Source organism: Phocoena phocoena, chromosome 14 (assembly GCF_963924675.1).
Source record: "Phocoena phocoena chromosome 14, mPhoPho1.1, whole genome shotgun sequence".
Classification (NCBI taxonomy): domain Eukaryota; kingdom Metazoa; phylum Chordata; class Mammalia; order Artiodactyla; family Phocoenidae; genus Phocoena; species Phocoena phocoena.
In genome coordinates, this window is record NC_089232.1 from 11,301,107 (window position 1) to 11,317,331 (window position 16,225).

The following is a 16,225-nucleotide window of genomic DNA, read 5'->3' on the forward strand; positions in this document are numbered from 1 at the left end:
AGCTGATTCCTCAGGGATTCCGACCGCCCTTTCCTCCAGGGAACATCCTGTGGCTGGATGTTCCCTAAAATGTCTCTCAGACCTTGCGTCAGGGGCTGTCTTTTTTTAAACTAGCAGAGGACCAAGGAAGAGGGGCATGAACCATCATAATGGACTTAGGTGGGACATAATGGAGTAAGAGGGATGCCCACAAGAAGAGGACACAGTAACAGGAGATGTGGAGACGCTGGTGCTGGGGGCGCTCGGGAGAGTGGGTGGTAGGGTGGAGACGGAGGGGTGTGTGGATGAATTTCTCCCTGGGAAGCCACAAGTGTTTGGGCTCTAAAACTTCAAGGTCTATTCCAGTCTGGTTATTGTTCATCCCGAGGGAGAACAGAAAAGTGAGGGGGGGGAGCTGTCTTTCTTAGTACCTCTGGGTTGCTGTGTTCAACCCAGGCTTATAAATGAGTCTCCAGTTAGGAAGCTTGTGCCATTAAGCAAAAAAAAAAAAAAATGTCACTGAATACATTAAGCCAAGAAGCCTATATTTGGCCTTAAGTTTTGGCCCATCCAGTTCTGGAGAAAGTTAACCTGGGTTGGAAGCAGTTTCCACTTCTCTCTGCTGGTGTCCTCTTGGCCTGTGGACATTCACCACCTCAGCCCCCAGACAGATCTGCTCTCCTAGATGGTTTGGCTACTTGTGGGCAGTTCTGAATCGGAGTGGGTGCCCTGTACCAGGGAATTAGCTGCAGGTCGTCTTCCTGACTTTGTGTGTCCTCTGAAGAGAAACATGAAGAGGAAAAATGACTTCCCGCTTAACCTAAAATCATGTTCCCCAAGGAGAGGTTTCACTCTCAGTATTGATCAACCTTGCAGGACCGAAGAACTGTGGGCTTACCTCATCTTTGGGATCTATAACTAGATGGTGGATCTCAAGGAAATAAATCCCTCCTCTTGTTTCCTAGCAGGGCTTCTCTTGCCCTCACAACCGGTTGGGAATGCCACTTGTAGTTTGTACCCAAGTGTTTCCCAAGAGTTTGGACAAGAGCGATTGAAACCAAATGACTGGTTTTAGCCTGCAGATGTCTGCTCAAATATGTACAAAATATAAGTTGCATAGCCAAAGCAACTTACGTTTTGATTGAGTGTCTTCTGACTGAGCCAAAGCTGATTTTTCTAAATATAAGCCAAGTTTTGCGAGTTCATGTAGCCTGGCAAAACGGGCATCTCATTTGGGAGCTGATGACCTGGAAGGTAAGGTGAAAAGCCAAGTGTCACAGGCCTGCCTGGGAAAGTGACTGGTAGCAGGGGCCCCAGGTGGTGGCTTAGAGGGATCAGTGGATCCTCATCCGGTATGTGTCCTCTCTCTGAAAGTCAGTGCCTGACAAAATGCCCAAAGTCCCGACTCTATGCCGGTTTTTCTTTTTCACCTTCTACTTCCCTGTCATCTCTTTCTCACTTTACGAAAGAAAAAAGACCTCTCTCTGCCTTACCTGGAGTCGCAACAGGGCATCAGTTCTCCAATGCTTTGGTCTCCTCTTTCCTGTCTTAAAAGTGATTGAAAACCTACAAGTTTTTGTTTATGTGAGATACATCTATTGCCATTTACTGAATTAGAAATTAAAACACAATAATACACAAGCACGTTCCATTAGCTCATAGAGCTATGACATCATCACACATCATACACCTTATGGAAAATTCCATCATACATTCCCGAGAGCATGAGAGTGAAAAGGGCAAATAACATATTGCTATTCTCGCAAAAATAGTTTTCAACTTGAGGCCCCCCAAAGTATCTCTGGGATGCCCAGGAGCCTCTAGACCACCCTCTGAGAACAGCTGCTGTAGTGCATTGGCTCAAGGTTAACAAAATTCCAGACTACCACATAGAAAATTCCAAATTTTGTCCAGCAAAGGAGTTGTGCTTCCCATAAAATTTTGTTTTGTATGTTTAAAAATTACATGTATATTGTTTTGATCAGTTGTGCCCTAAATAATACTTGTAAAGATCATCAATCTGGAAGAAAGTTTGTTTTCCAATTTCAATACGTAAGTGTAATTTTATCACCGAGAAGTATCACAGGGTGATTAACCAGTGACTTTCAAACACACACATGTATGCCATTAGGGTAAAATTCTGCAGGGGAAGTAGAAAAGTCATGATTGAAAACTTCTGATTTCTGGGAAGAACTATTTCAGCAGGTGATGCTGGGGCTCCCATCCCAGTAATATGTATATTGCATGGGACTCTAAAGGAGTTTTACTTTAAATTATCAGCATATCCAGGGTACCTGAAATTACATTTTTTGCAGCTGTTTCAATGATGAACAGTTTAAGATGCAAACCTCAAAATGTGTAAGAGGCTACATATATTTTTCAAAATTCTTTGGGAGGAATACAAGCAGAAGATCCAAAGACTCCTTGAGGCTGTGTATTTACAGATGTTCTTTTATAGATGTGGCTAGTGGGTTTGAAATAAATATTCCTCTTCAGTGAAATAAATATTTTCTAAACCATCACACACTCTTTTAGTTTCATCTCTCATTCGAGAGGAGGTGACCCAATGTGAAAGAGCTGGCTCCTACCGGGAATTTTAGTTTCTTAGTACTTGGGTTTAGAGAATCTAATTAAGCAATCTGATTTAGGATTTTCCTCCAGTCTGAGGGGAATTCTCATGTTGGAAAATTAAAATACCTGAAGTAGCTATCATATTCTGATGTAAAATTATTTAGGAGAAGTCAAAGGTCACCACAGAATTGTAGGACAGAGAGTCTAGTCAAAAGAGCTCAGATGCTGGGACAGACTTCCACCTGGATAGAAAAGAACAAACACCCACCAACACTGATTCTTTTGTGCACAGCTAATCCCTCAGGAGAGGCACTGACTTGAAAGGGATCAGATTTGCATTTCTTCCTAGAACTTCTCCCAGGCCATGTGGCCCAGCCTCAGTGCAGCATTCACTGTGCGGGCATCCAATGTAGACGGTCTTTCCTGGCTGGTTCCCGGCTGGGTTTCCCTCGGCAGCTTGTTTCAAATATTTAATGACTTCATTAGTGACGAGCTTTGGATTTTAAAATCATCCGATGGAAAATATCCTACACAAGTAGATAGAAACAAACAAAAAAAAATATAAGCCTTTCAGGCAAGAAGTGAATGATGGCGTATTTTCAGGAATTTTATCTGTCTTTCTCCAGTTTATGATATAAACTCTGGGCCAGGCACCTTGTGTGTCAGAGAGAAAGTTTCCAGATTCAACTAGATGGTAAATATATGGCTGTGCTTTTTGAAAATAATCTTTTAAAATTTTAGAATAGTTTTAGATTTATAGAAAAATTGTGTGCCATCTCGTACAGAGTATTCCCATAAACATCACGCCCACACTCCCCTGTTATGAACATCTTACATTAATTAGTGTGGTACATTTGTTACAATTCATAAACCAATACTGATAACATCATTTTTGAACAACTATATTTAATGTGACACAGTATAGTGTACCATAAAAAATTATTTCACTTCCTTATACCCATTGCATTATTTTTAGAACTTAGCATAACGAATCAGGAATGAAACGTTCCCTAACAGGTTTGTAGATTCAGCTTCTCCAGAGAGATTTTCACAGGTGTTTTTGAGACTTTGGGAGGTAGTGGACCTCAGGGTGTCCTTCTGAGCAGCCCTTCCAAGCATGCCTCTTTTTTGAAATTTTTAAAAAATGTTTTGACCGCACCAAACAACATGTGGGATCTTAGTTCCCCAACGAGGGATCGAACCCGCGCCCTCTGCTTTAGAAGCTCAGAGTCTTAACCACTGGCCCACTAGGGAAGTCCCAAAGCAAACCTCTTTATCTCACTGAAATGTCCCTTCAGTAAATGTAAGCCTGAAACTAGCACATAGCTGATTATTCTGTTATCTCTGGAAATTCCTGATACATCATTACTAACTAAAGTCCATAGTTTATTCAGATTTCCTTAGTTTTTACCTAATGTCCTTTTACTGTTCCAGGATTTAGTTGTTATGTCTCCCTAAGGCGCCTCTTGGTTGTGACAATTTCTCAAACTTCCCTTGTTTTTAATGACCTGGACAGTTTTGAGGAGTACTGGTCAGGTTTTTTGTAGAATGTCCCACAGTTTGGAACTGTCTGATGTTTTTGGTCATTTTTCTTATGATTAGATTTGGGTTATATGTTTTGGAGGAGGAAGACCGTGGAGGAGGAAGACCGCAGAGGAGAAGTGCCATTCTCATCACATCATATCAAGGGCACATTCTGTCAACACGACTTCCATTGTTGGTCTTGACCTTGACCATCTGGCTGAGCTGGACGTTTGTCAGTTTCTCACTCAGAAGTTTCCCTTTCATTCCCCTTTCCATACTGTCCTCTTTGGAAGGAAGTCACTTTGTGCAGCCTTAAGGAGTCAGGAGTGATGCCCCTCTTTGGGGGCAGAGCGTCTGTATAAAAACCATTCGGAATTCCTCTGCATGGGGCATTTGTCTCTTCTCCCCCTTTTATTTAATCATTTGTTCATATCAATATAGACTCATGGATATTTGTTTTATACTTTGGGTTACAATTTAATGCTACTTTATTTTCTTGCTCAAATTGTCCCAGCTTTGGCCATTGGGAGTTCTTTCAGCTGGATCCTGTGTCTCTTTGCCGTACCCCCATCCGTGTGTGTGTGTGTGTGTGTGTGTGTGTGTGTGTGTGTGTGTGTGTGTGTGTGGTGTATGCTGTTTGTGTTATATTTTGCTCCAGGCTCATGTGTGTTTTGCTCCAACCTGACAATCATCCATTTCTCCGAGGAGCTCTGGTTCCTTTCATTGGAGAATAGTATTATAAGAAACCAAGATCTGGATTGCCTCTCTTCCTTTCTCCTTAAAATTAATGTCAACTAATTTTTTTCATTTCCAAGATGTCTTCAGACCTCTGAAATGATAGAATTTTCTTCATTTGGCACCAGTGTCTTTTCTTCAAGTAATTAATAATGATGCCTTGTGTTTATATAATTCCTTATGAATACATTGATTTTTACTATTAAAAAAGGATTCATTACAACGGATCACCTGAAATTTTTAAAACTGTAACTTTTATCCTGCTGTTTCTGGTACCCTGACGTGTCCATGCTGTGTCGTGGGGTGTACGGCGTGCTAAGTAGGAGATCGTCTGGGTGAGCCTCAGAAACTACTTGTCTTGATTTGGGGGCCAGTGATTCCCATACCTCCTTGCAGAAATTTTAAAACTAAATGATACTTCTTTGTTACCTAATGTTTCATCATCGGGGAAAAAAATAAAGGCTTTTAATGAATTACAGCTGCCTTTAAAAAAATTTTTTTAACATCTTTATTGGAGTATAATTGCTTTACAATGGTGTGTTAGTTTCTGCTTTATAACAAAGTGAATCGGTTATACATATACATATATCCCCGTATCTCTTCCCTCTTGCATCTCTCTCCCACCCTCCCTATCCCACCCCTCTAGGTGGTCACGGAGCACCGAGTTGATCTCCCTGTGCTATGCGGCTGCTTCCCACTAGCTATCAGTTTTACATTTGGTAGTGTGTATATGTCCATGCCACTCTCTCACAGCTGCCTTTTAAGCCCATGGTTGCCTTGCTCCTGGTACATAGGGTTTAATCCTAGGTTTGTTTTTCAAACACCAACACGTATTTTTAATTAACTTTGCCTTTATGCTTGAAGCGGTGAACCAAGAAGTAAAAGGATGCTGAAACCCCCATAGGATTCTGATAAACAGAAGCCTGTCTCTCTGCAGCTGGTCTCACGGCTCTCCTTCCCCTCCAGGTCTGACTGAGACCGCGATCTTCAGCTGTGAGGCCCACAATGACAAAGGGCTGACCGTGTCCAAGGGCGTGCAGATCAACATCAAAGGTAAGCAGCAGGGTGGAGTGCCCCCTGCATGTTCCGGGGGTTAGGGGGTGCAGTGTGATCTCTGCAAGCCAGCTACCTGGGATTGAGTCCTGGCTTCCCTTTGTGACCTTGGACAAGTCACTTAACCTTTCTGCCTTCAGTGTTCCCCTGTGTAAAATGGGGATAATTACAGAACCTACCTCCTCTTGAGGGTTCAATGAGATAATGCAAGTAAAAGTACTCATAACAGGGCCTGACACTTGTCTTTGATCAACATTAGCTAGTTTAGTTCTGCTCAGATGGAGAAGAAAATTGTCTGAAATGCTGACCCTGGATCATCTTGGCTCCTATTTTCACTTTTTCCTTTTCTACCCTGAACTAGTCCCCATAACTCCTTGAAGAGCCCCCAGGGTGGGCGCAGCTTGGGGCACTGATCTGAGGATGGGCTCTGTCCTTCCTTGGGCATCTGGGGCTGAAGCAAGTCTCCACCAGCAGCTGTCCTGAGGAAGGAGAAGGTCAGAGTCACTCTTCTTCTGGGGGCACAGGGCTTCTGTCCCTCTCTCTCCTAACCTCCTCCACCCGCCTTGCTTCCTCTGAGCTGGGATATAACAGAATGAAAGGCGCATGTTTGAAACCTCCCCCAGGCTGGTGGAGACATTCCACTCCAATTATCTGCCATTGGATTGGACAATCCAAACCAATCATCAGATTCCTCCTCCTTTTCTGGGATCAAAGGTATTTAAACCTGAAACTTGAAAGGAAAGGAAAACCTACTGTCCTTTTATCCCTTTCAACTCATCTCCCTTAACCTTTCTCATAGAAATTCAGAAAAATGGTATGTTTTAGTATTTGTTCTTAATTTATTTTTAATTAATTACTTTATTTTTATTGAAGTATAATTGATTCACAGTGTTGTGTTAATTACTGCTGTACAGCAGTGGTTCAGTTATACATTATATATATATATATTCTGTTTTTAATATTCGTTTCCATTGTGGTTTATCATAGGATATTGAATATAGTTCCCTGTAGGACCTTGTTGTTTATCCGTTCTATATATAAAAGGTTACATCTGCTAACCCCAGCCTCCCATTCTATCCCTCCCCCTTGGTGACCACCAGCCTGTTCTCCGTGTTATTTGTCCTTAAGTTAAATATTGAGAGGCAATATTGAGTTCATATTCCTTTTGGTCTTATCCTTGGGGAAATAATAGAGGGGAAAAAGCAGAATGTGTTTAATAATGAGTTAAAGGGTGGGTCGTGCACAGCAGGAGACTCAAAATTACAAGAGGCATACTTTTTAAAGATGCTGATGGTTTAGTTTCAGCAAATCAACTAGAAGAGGCTATGAGAGGGCATTTTCAAAAAGTTCATTGGAAGAAAAAAAATGAGCAAACTGAAAGTTACTAGGAGAGGAACTGAATAACTTCCTTCCTTCATTACGAATTCCATTATTACAATTTTCAAAAGAAATGGTGAGAATTTCAGGAATCCGCGCGTGGGCATAAATTTATAAAGACATTTTCATAAAATATCAACATCTTAAAGTTTAAAAATCCATAAAATGAGAAGCACTTCCTGAATTTTATGCTTCAGACAGAATCTCAACTAGGACTTTATTTTAATAAAGCCTATTTCCAAACCTTATGTTTGGGGCTTTCGTTGATTTAAGCACGTATATCAAAGCAACCAAAACTCCCTGCTCGTCTGTTATCAACTGAGGTATATACGTGGCCAAACTTGAATCTGGAAAGGCAGATACCCTATTTAGGGAAGTGAGTCAAACAAAACACTGACTCTTTCCCATTCATCCGTCTGTGTGTCTCCTGGTAAAACTGAAACTCCTGAATACCATACCCAGTGAGCGCTTAACACGGTCCCAGCCTTCCTTCCCTCTCATCCCCTGCGCATCCTGTCCTTGCCTTTACCACCAGCGCCGCCCCCCCAGACCTCGTGCGTGCGTTACCACATTTCATCCTCACCCCAGCCCATGGAGCAGTGTGGTCACTCCCCACCCTTAGTAGAAGCGGGAACTGAGTTTAGAGAGGGCATTGAGCTGTGCCATGGGCCATGCAGCTGGCTAGGTGGTGACCACACTCCCCAGCCCCTGCTGGTACTCGCTGGTCTGCTTGCTGCCCCTGCAACCAGCTTCCAGCGTCCTGTTGAGGGACACTAGTGCTGGAGTCAGGCAGACCCGAGTTTAAGTCCCCATTCTGCTGCTTATGAGCTCTGTGCGCTTTGGCAAGTTTTTAACTTCTCTGGTCCTCAGTTTCCTCATCCGTCAATGGGGATCGTAAGACTGCTGCTCTGATAGGGTTCTTCCTATCAGACTAGTCGTGTTTAATGAAGTCCATAGGTTCCTGGCACAGAGTAAGCACTCAGAAACATTAGTCATCATTTTGGATTATAAGTGCGGTTATTACCATTAATTAAGAGTTAAACGTATGGGAATTTTCTGGTGGTCCAGCGGTTAGAACTTCGCGCTTTCACTGCTGAGGGTGAGGGTTCCATCCTTGGTCCGGGAACGAAGATCCCGTGCGGCACGGCCAAAATAAATAAATAAAAATAATATTGATCCACAGATTTTAAGATATATTTCTTTTTTAAAAAGTTAAATATAGCACAAGAAACTAAAACCCTCAAACTTCGGATCCTTGTTGGATTCTAATTTAAATATCTATCCATGTCCCACCCGTGGCTGCGGTCATTGCACGTTCATTACGGTATGCCCTCCCCTCCCCGCGAGCAGATGCACTTGGGTCTTTTGCTTGAGCTGACTCTTCCCTATTCCTCAGCCTGGAAAGCTTCCTTCCTCCATCACACACGCGCATATGCACGCACGCATGCACACACATGCTTGTTCCCATGGTACCCCTCTTTTCTCAGCACAAGGCACTCATCCTCAATTAATGTGGGTCTCCCCAACGCAGCCTTTAGCTCCACAAGGGCAGCGCCATGGCTCTTCACCCCCATTGAGAGCACCAGCGCCCAGTGACGCCCCAGCATACAGCAGCAGGAAATGGATGTCTCCCCATCCTTGTCCAGCTAAAAGTTCTCACTTCATCAGGGGTCAGGAAAGCAGGTCTACACCCCACTTCTCTGGCCCTGGCCGAGCCATCCTATCACTGCAAGACTTCTCCGTAGGCTAATACCATTACCCTTAGGCGTACGATGGCTCCTCTTTAAAACTAGTGTTTAATTTTCCCAGTCTCAAGAAACAGAAGTAGGCTTGGTATTAATGCATTTGTTTGGTAGCTGTGGCCTCCTGTAGTTTATAATTGTGTCTGTGGTGTGTCTTTGTTTTTTACATAGCAATTCCCTCCCCGCCAACTGAAGTCAGGGTCCGCAACAGGACCGCACACAGCATCCTGATCTCCTGGGTCCCCGGTTTTGATGGATACTCCCCGTTCAGTGACTGCAGCATTCAGGTGAACTTCCGTAACGAAAAGAAGTAGCTGTTTGGTGCTCAGTGGGTCTGCCTGATTTTTCTTCCTCCTGAGGATGGGTGCTGAGATCATTTCAACACCCCCGTTCAGAATCCCTTGACCTTCCCCCCGATCAGCGTCCACTGGGCATGCACCATTTTACGATGTTCTGCCCCTGCCCCTCCCCGCGCCCCTGTGATGCTGCCTCTTTCCTGTGCATGGTCCAGGGCCAACTGGAAGAGAAACATGTTTCCAAGATAGAATGTCACGAGACCAGGGAGAATTCATTTTTAAGATACAAAAACCCATCTGGCTTGTAACCAGGAGTCCAAGGAGCCAGGTCCTCTGCAGCCTGGCTTCTCCTGGGTTGGTGGCCGTGACGGACAGAAGGGCAAGCACAAGATGGATCCTCTTCACTATTGAATGTTGCATCTCAGCCTGTGGCTTCCAGGGAAACCTGGGGATTACAGGGCTTACAGAGTCATCACCCATTTTTAACCACTGCCTAAAATTGGTATAAAATAGAGCTGTAAGAAATACAGGTTAGCCATCCTAAAATGACACCTTGCCATGAGATAGGCTCTGCTCTGAGTGTTCATTTCATAAAAAAGGGAAGGGTAGGGCTTCCCTTGTGGCGCAGTGGTTGAGAGTCCGCCTGCTGATGCAGGGGACACGGGGTCGTGCCCCGTTCTGGGAAGATCCCACATGCCGCGGAGCGGCTGGGCCCGTGAGCCATGGCCGCTGAGCCTGCGTGTCCGGAGCCTGTGCTCCGCAGCGGGAGAGGCCACGATGGTGAGAGGCCCGAGTACCGCAAAAAAAAAAAAAAAAAAGGGGAGGGTAGCAGTAACTACCTTTTACCGAGTGCCCACAATGGCCCAGGGACTTTGCAGATATTATCTTACTTGGAACCCACACCAGCACTGCAGGGCCACAGTGCACACAGAGCCTGTGAGTGGCAAAACCGGAATTCAAGCCCAGGAAACTCTGATGCCCAAAGCAATGCTCAGGACCACCTGCTCCTCCGTGTCTCAGGAAGACGTTGCAGGTGGGAACAGGTAGTTGAACACACGTGGATTATCCGCTGAAAACATGAATGCATTCTGCCTGTACTTGATCATACAGTAAGGTCAGGGATTATTCTTAGTTTTATAAATGTCTGGTCTTATTAGGTAAAAACATATTAACCTAACATGGGCCAGTCATGCCAACTCAGCTGAGAGAAGTGACTTTCATAGAATTTTATGTGTTGACAACTAGATGTTTTTAATACCAAGTGGAACTCATTTCCCTGCTCTTATTGCCTCCCACCCTTGTGTAACAGCTGTTTCTTCTCAGAAGAGTAAAAACATATCATCCCCAAAATAGCCTCCACCCTCACCCTGCTACCCACAACCTTGCTTAATCTTGTCCAACGTTATTTGCAAACCTCCCAAGTACTGGTAAGTGTTAGGAATTCTCCTTGTGTCTACAAAGTCTCACCAGGGATGTCCTTTTTTTTTGAACAGCTTTTTTGAAATACATTTTACATACCATAATATTCACCCATTTAAAGTGTACAATTCAGTCGTTTTTAGTATAGTCAGAGTCATCTGACTCTGTCAGTCATCGCCATTATCTTATTGGGACTGTATTCATAAGAGATATTGGCCTGTAGTTTTCTTGTGTTAGCTTTTTCTGGTTTTGGTATCAGGGTGATACTGGCCTTATAGAAAGAGTTAGGAAGCGTTCCCACTTCTTCTGTTCCTTGGAAGAATTTGAGAAAGGTTTATGTGAAATTGTCTTCAATATTTAGTAGAAATCACCAGCAAAGCCATCTGTTCCTAGGCCTTTGTTTGTGGAAAGTTTTTTGAGTAATACCAGCTCAATCTTTTCACTTGTTGTAGATCTATTCAGATTTTCTACTTCTTCGTCAGTCAGTTTTGGTAATTTGTGTGTTTCTAGGGATTCGTGCGTTTCTTAGGTTATGTAATTTGTGGGTATACAGTTGTTCATAATCTTCCATTAGAAGCTTTTTTTTTCTTTGAAGTTAGAAGTAATGTCCCCTCTTTCATTCCTGATTTTAATAATTTGAGTTGTCTCTTATTTTTCTTGAAGTTAGAAGTAATGTCCCCTCTTTCATTCCTGATTTTAATAATTTGAGTTGTCTCTTATTTTTCTTGGTCAGTCTGACTAAAGGTTGGTCAGTTGTATTGATTTTTTTGAAGAACCAACTTTTGGTTTCATTAATTTTTAAAAATTCTCTTTCATTCATTTCTGCCCTAACCTTTATTTCCTTTCTTCTGTTTACTTTAGCTTAATTTTTTTCCCCTTTTTGTTCCTTATAGTGAAAGTTTAGGTAATTGATTTGAAATTTCTTCTTTTTTAATATAGGCAATTATACTATACATTTCCCTGTAAGCACTGCATTGGCTGTATACCATAAGATTTGGTATTTGGGGGTTTTTCCATTCAAAATCAAGTTTTTGATCACTTTTCTTATGATTTCTTCTTTGTTCTATTGGTTATTTAGGAGCGTGTCATTTAATTTTCACTTAGTTGTGAATTTCTTAAGTTTTCTTCCTTCGTTGGTGGTGTTTAGAGGATATACTTAGCATGACTTCCATCTGTTTTTTTTTTCTTTTGGCCACGCTGTGCGGCATGCAGAACTTCCCTGGCCAGGGATTGAACCCATGCCCCCTGCAGTGGATGTGTGGAGTCTTAACCACTGGACCAGCCTGGAAGTCCTCATCCTTTTAAATTTATTAAGGCTTGTTGTATGGCCTTGCATATGTTCTATCCTGGAGAATGTTCCATGTGCCGTTGAGGAGACGGTGTATTCAGCTGTGGCTGGGTGGAACGTTTATATGTCTCTTAGGTCTAGGTGGTTTATAGTCCTGTTCACTTATTCTGTTTCCTTGTTAAACTTCTGCCTCATGGTCTTACCTATTATTGACAATAGGAAATTGAGGTCTCAACTATTATTTTTGAATTGTGTATTTCTCCCTTCAGTTCTATCAGTTTTTTTGCTTCATATATTTCAGGACTCTGTTGTTTTGGGAACAACCAGGGCCTGTTTCCCTGTATATGGACATAACTGAACCTACATATGGACACAAGTAAAGCATGGACCAGCCCTTTTTTTAAGAAAAAATAAGGTATAGTTTTAGGTACACAACATAGTGATTCAAAATGTTTAGAGATTATGCTCCATTTATAGTTATTATAAAATATTGGCTATATTCCCTGTGTGGACCAGCCTTTTTAAAAATTGTTTCCAGTTACTGAACTGTTTGAAGAGTCCAAGAGGACGTGAGACTCCTTCCCATAGGAGGGTGTGTTACTTTCAGGGAGACTGAGGAAGAGTACTGCCCCCACTTGGAGAAGAGTGCGTCTCAGGGTAGACGTGAGGTAGAGGGGAGGTAGAGTAGGGTGGTGGAGTGGTCTGAAAACACCAGGTCACCCCTACAGGTGGAGGATGATCACACAAGCTTCACTTGCACTCTCTTTGCCTTGGCTTTGGGTGGCCAGGGTGTGAAAAATCATCCTGACACTGCTAAATTGCAGCCCCTCTTGCCCACCTTGGATCCTATTGTGCAGGACATGGTCATCCTGTCTTTGCCCCACCAGCTAGCTCAGGCTTCCTTCACCCATTCTCCTTTCCATCTCTCCTAGGGTTACCGGATTTAGCAAATAAGAATCCAGTTACTTTACAAGTTAATTACGCTGTTGATTTTGTGTCATACCTATACCCATAATTATTGGTGGTCTATCTGAACTTTAAATATAAACGGGTGTCCTTTATTTTCTCTGGCAGTCCTAGTGAGGTCGATCAAAACTGGCTCCACAAGTTATATACTTTCACATTCTGTTGATTAACAATGTATTCCCATTTCTGAAGAGACCAAGTATCATTTTGTAGCCGAGTCCCAGTTTGTTACAATTTTAAACTCTGACTTGGTAACAAATGAATGTTTTGGACAAGATTCACATCCACCCACTAGCAGGACACACCCTCTCACTTCCCCTGGTCTTGGCATTAGTTCCTTTCTTCACCCATTTTTGGGCTATGGACTCCGTTTCTATTTTTAACTCTCCCACGTATGTCTTGCCGTTTCATGCCCTCCTTTCCCCCAGAACCCACTGAGCACTGTTAGAGAAACCCATCTTCTTCTAGGAACATGCCCTCCAAGAGTGTCCCTGTGCCTGGAAATGGTCCAGCGCGTTGTTCCGGAAATAGGGCAGGGGTGGGGAGCCAAGGTTTCCTCCACCTTAGTTCCAGCGCTTGGTCAGCAGGAAGTAGGTGCAGACTCTAAAGTGAAGAAACAAAGAGTGATTTCTGCCAACAGCCACCACCAAGATAAGCACACAGCTCCTGGTTTCTCCTCTGGTGGCTCCTCAGGCCAACTGGTACCCTCTTGTCACCCCGCAGAGTCTGTGGGTCTGAGTCAGAGGTGAGACTCGGTCCCAGCACCGCCCTCATGGTATCCACTAGGGGATTTGGAATTCCAAAATGTTGATCTGTGGCCCCTTGACCTAAATGCAAACACACATATCCTGAAATAACAGCATTGTTTCCACACTCCATAATTGCAAGCCCATTATTATCAGAAATATATTTTGTGGGTTTAAGATTTTTTTCCCCAAATTGTTTTTGGTGGCTTTTTTTTTTTGTCCAATACGATTTTTGTCTTTCTGATTTTATATGTACAACATATTTTAGAAGTTGTGAAAAACATACAGTGAGAGAAAACTCTGCATGATCCCCATTCCCAGATAAGAGGTTTCCTTAAAGGAAAAGCTGGAAGTTTAGCCTGAGACTGAATTTTGCTGGGAATCCCTCTCTCTTGCCTGTGCATACAGAAGACATGGAGAGGGATGTGGAGAGACTGGTGGAGTTTATGGAGAGAAAGATGAGGTACAAGGACTCAGGGGAAAGAGCTGATGGGTTTTTAAAAGATTTGGAGAAAAGCTTGTTGGGTGAGGTGCAAATGACCCTTTCCTATATCTCCCCACCAAAAAATGCCATACAATCTATACTATCTGTGTTTGCTTTTGGAGTTGAATCTATATGGGAGTGGGAATTGGGGGGTAAGAATAAAGGACATGCTAAAATTAGCCTCAAAGCAAGAGCAGAATTCCTCAGGAGACATAATGAAAAGAAATACAGATTTTTAAAAAAAATTTTAAGTATCTCATCTTCTAAAGTAGGATTTGGGAAATATTTTCTCTAAAGGGTCAGACAGTAAATATTTCAGGTTTTGCCCCACATACGAAGTCCCTTGTCTTTACTGCATATTCTGTGAAACAGCTGAAAAAAATGATCAAGAAGCGAAGTGATTCTGAGGAAGAGCTACTTTTATTATAAGTTATAATGTAGAATAACTATAATGTTATGGTGACGATTATTTGCTCTGTTACCTGCTGGAGTGAGAACACTTCTTTTAGGCGTTTTTCATCAGGTCCTCAATTGTTGCACCAAGTGAGTAGCCTGAGTAATACACAGGGATCCTGGTGGGAAATTTAAGGTGTGGCCCGAAAGGAAGCAGGTACTTCCCCTCAGTGGAGAGGAAGGGCCATGTACACCGAATGCATGAATGCCCCAAGTCTGACATTCCTACCCCCTTACTAACGCCTGGTCCACAATTTTACTCTTCATTTAGGTCGAGGAAGTTGAGCCACTGAGTCATGGCTCAGTCATGATTTTTAACACCTCTGCTTCACCACATCTGTATCAAATCGAGCAGCTGCAGGCTCTGGCGAATTACAGCATCGGTGTGTCCTGCATGAATGAAGTCGGCTGGTCCGCAGTGAGCCCTTGGATTCTGGCCAGCACGACCGAAAGAGGTAATTCCTGGGGTTCAGAATGGATATTGTGCCTGATGGCATGTGATGAAACAGATCCTTCCCAGTGGCCTGATGCAGAGTTTAACTTTTTCTTTGTGTGGCCTTCGTCTCTGGAGGATAATTTTATGGAGGTGACCAATGAAAATAGGAACGATGTTTCCTTCTATACTTGAAAAGGGTTTAGTGACAAACTTTATATTTACTATGTATAGGGAATATTTTCTTTTACATAGGAAGATATTAATAGTAGCATACTCTTTATAGCATATATTATTTTAATTAAAATACAAATATATGAAAGTTATTACTCATAGCATCAAACTTAAGAAAACTAATAAATGTGAAAGTGGCTAATGTTCAATAAGCACCTACTACATGCCAGGGACCATCTTAGGTACTTTACGTGCATTATTTCATTAGCTCCTCATAGCAATCATATGAAGTAGGTACTGTTGTCTCTACATTATTTTCTCATAGCAAATTTTATTTACATCTGTAAACTTTCATTTCTGTGTGCTGCTTTTGATTTCCAAGAGTTTGTGTTTTTTTCTATGAATATTGGAGTGAATATTGTAGTTATGTTAGATTTGAATTGTCCAGTTTCCATTATTTTCCAATTTAGAGCTCTGGATTACTCAGAACCTCTTTCCTGCCCTTAACTCCAGCCTTACATAATCAGTGCTCCAATTTTAATACAGACGGTGGGACAGGTCTAGGTCATAAATTGTTAGGGCTTAATCCTTGCACAAATGAAACTAGTGCCAAGATTGTAAAATATCTTAAATGAGGAAGAAAAACCTCTGAGAAGAATTTTTATATGGTGTTTCCTTTTCATTCAGTTTAAAAAACTTTCTGGTTTCTGTTTTGATTTCTTCCTTAACCCATTTGTTATTTAGGTGTCTAACATAGTTTCCAAATACTTGTATTAGTGATTTCTAATTTCATTCTGTTGGGGCCAAATAACATAATTCATATCACTTGAATCCTTTGAAATGTATCAAGACTCAATTTTACAGCCCAGAACACGGTCTATCTTGATAAATGTTCCATGTGTACTTGAGAATGTGTATTCTGCTCTTATTAGATGGAGTGTTCTATAAATGTCACCGTGGTCAAGTTAGTTGACAGTGTTTTTTC

General features: G+C 42.3%; 1 protein-coding gene across 1 annotated transcript in view; it reads left to right on the forward strand.

Annotated features, from left to right (window-relative positions):
- Positions 1 to 16,225, forward strand: part of MERTK (MER proto-oncogene, tyrosine kinase) — a 110,275-nt gene that overhangs the window by 41,532 nt on the left and 52,518 nt on the right. The window contains exons 5-7 of the mRNA XM_065890739.1: positions 5,776 to 5,862; positions 9,153 to 9,268; positions 14,905 to 15,088. Of these exons, the coding sequence (XP_065746811.1) occupies positions 5,776 to 5,862; positions 9,153 to 9,268; positions 14,905 to 15,088 (387 nt within the window). The remainder of the gene's footprint in view (positions 1 to 5,775; positions 5,863 to 9,152; positions 9,269 to 14,904; positions 15,089 to 16,225) is intronic.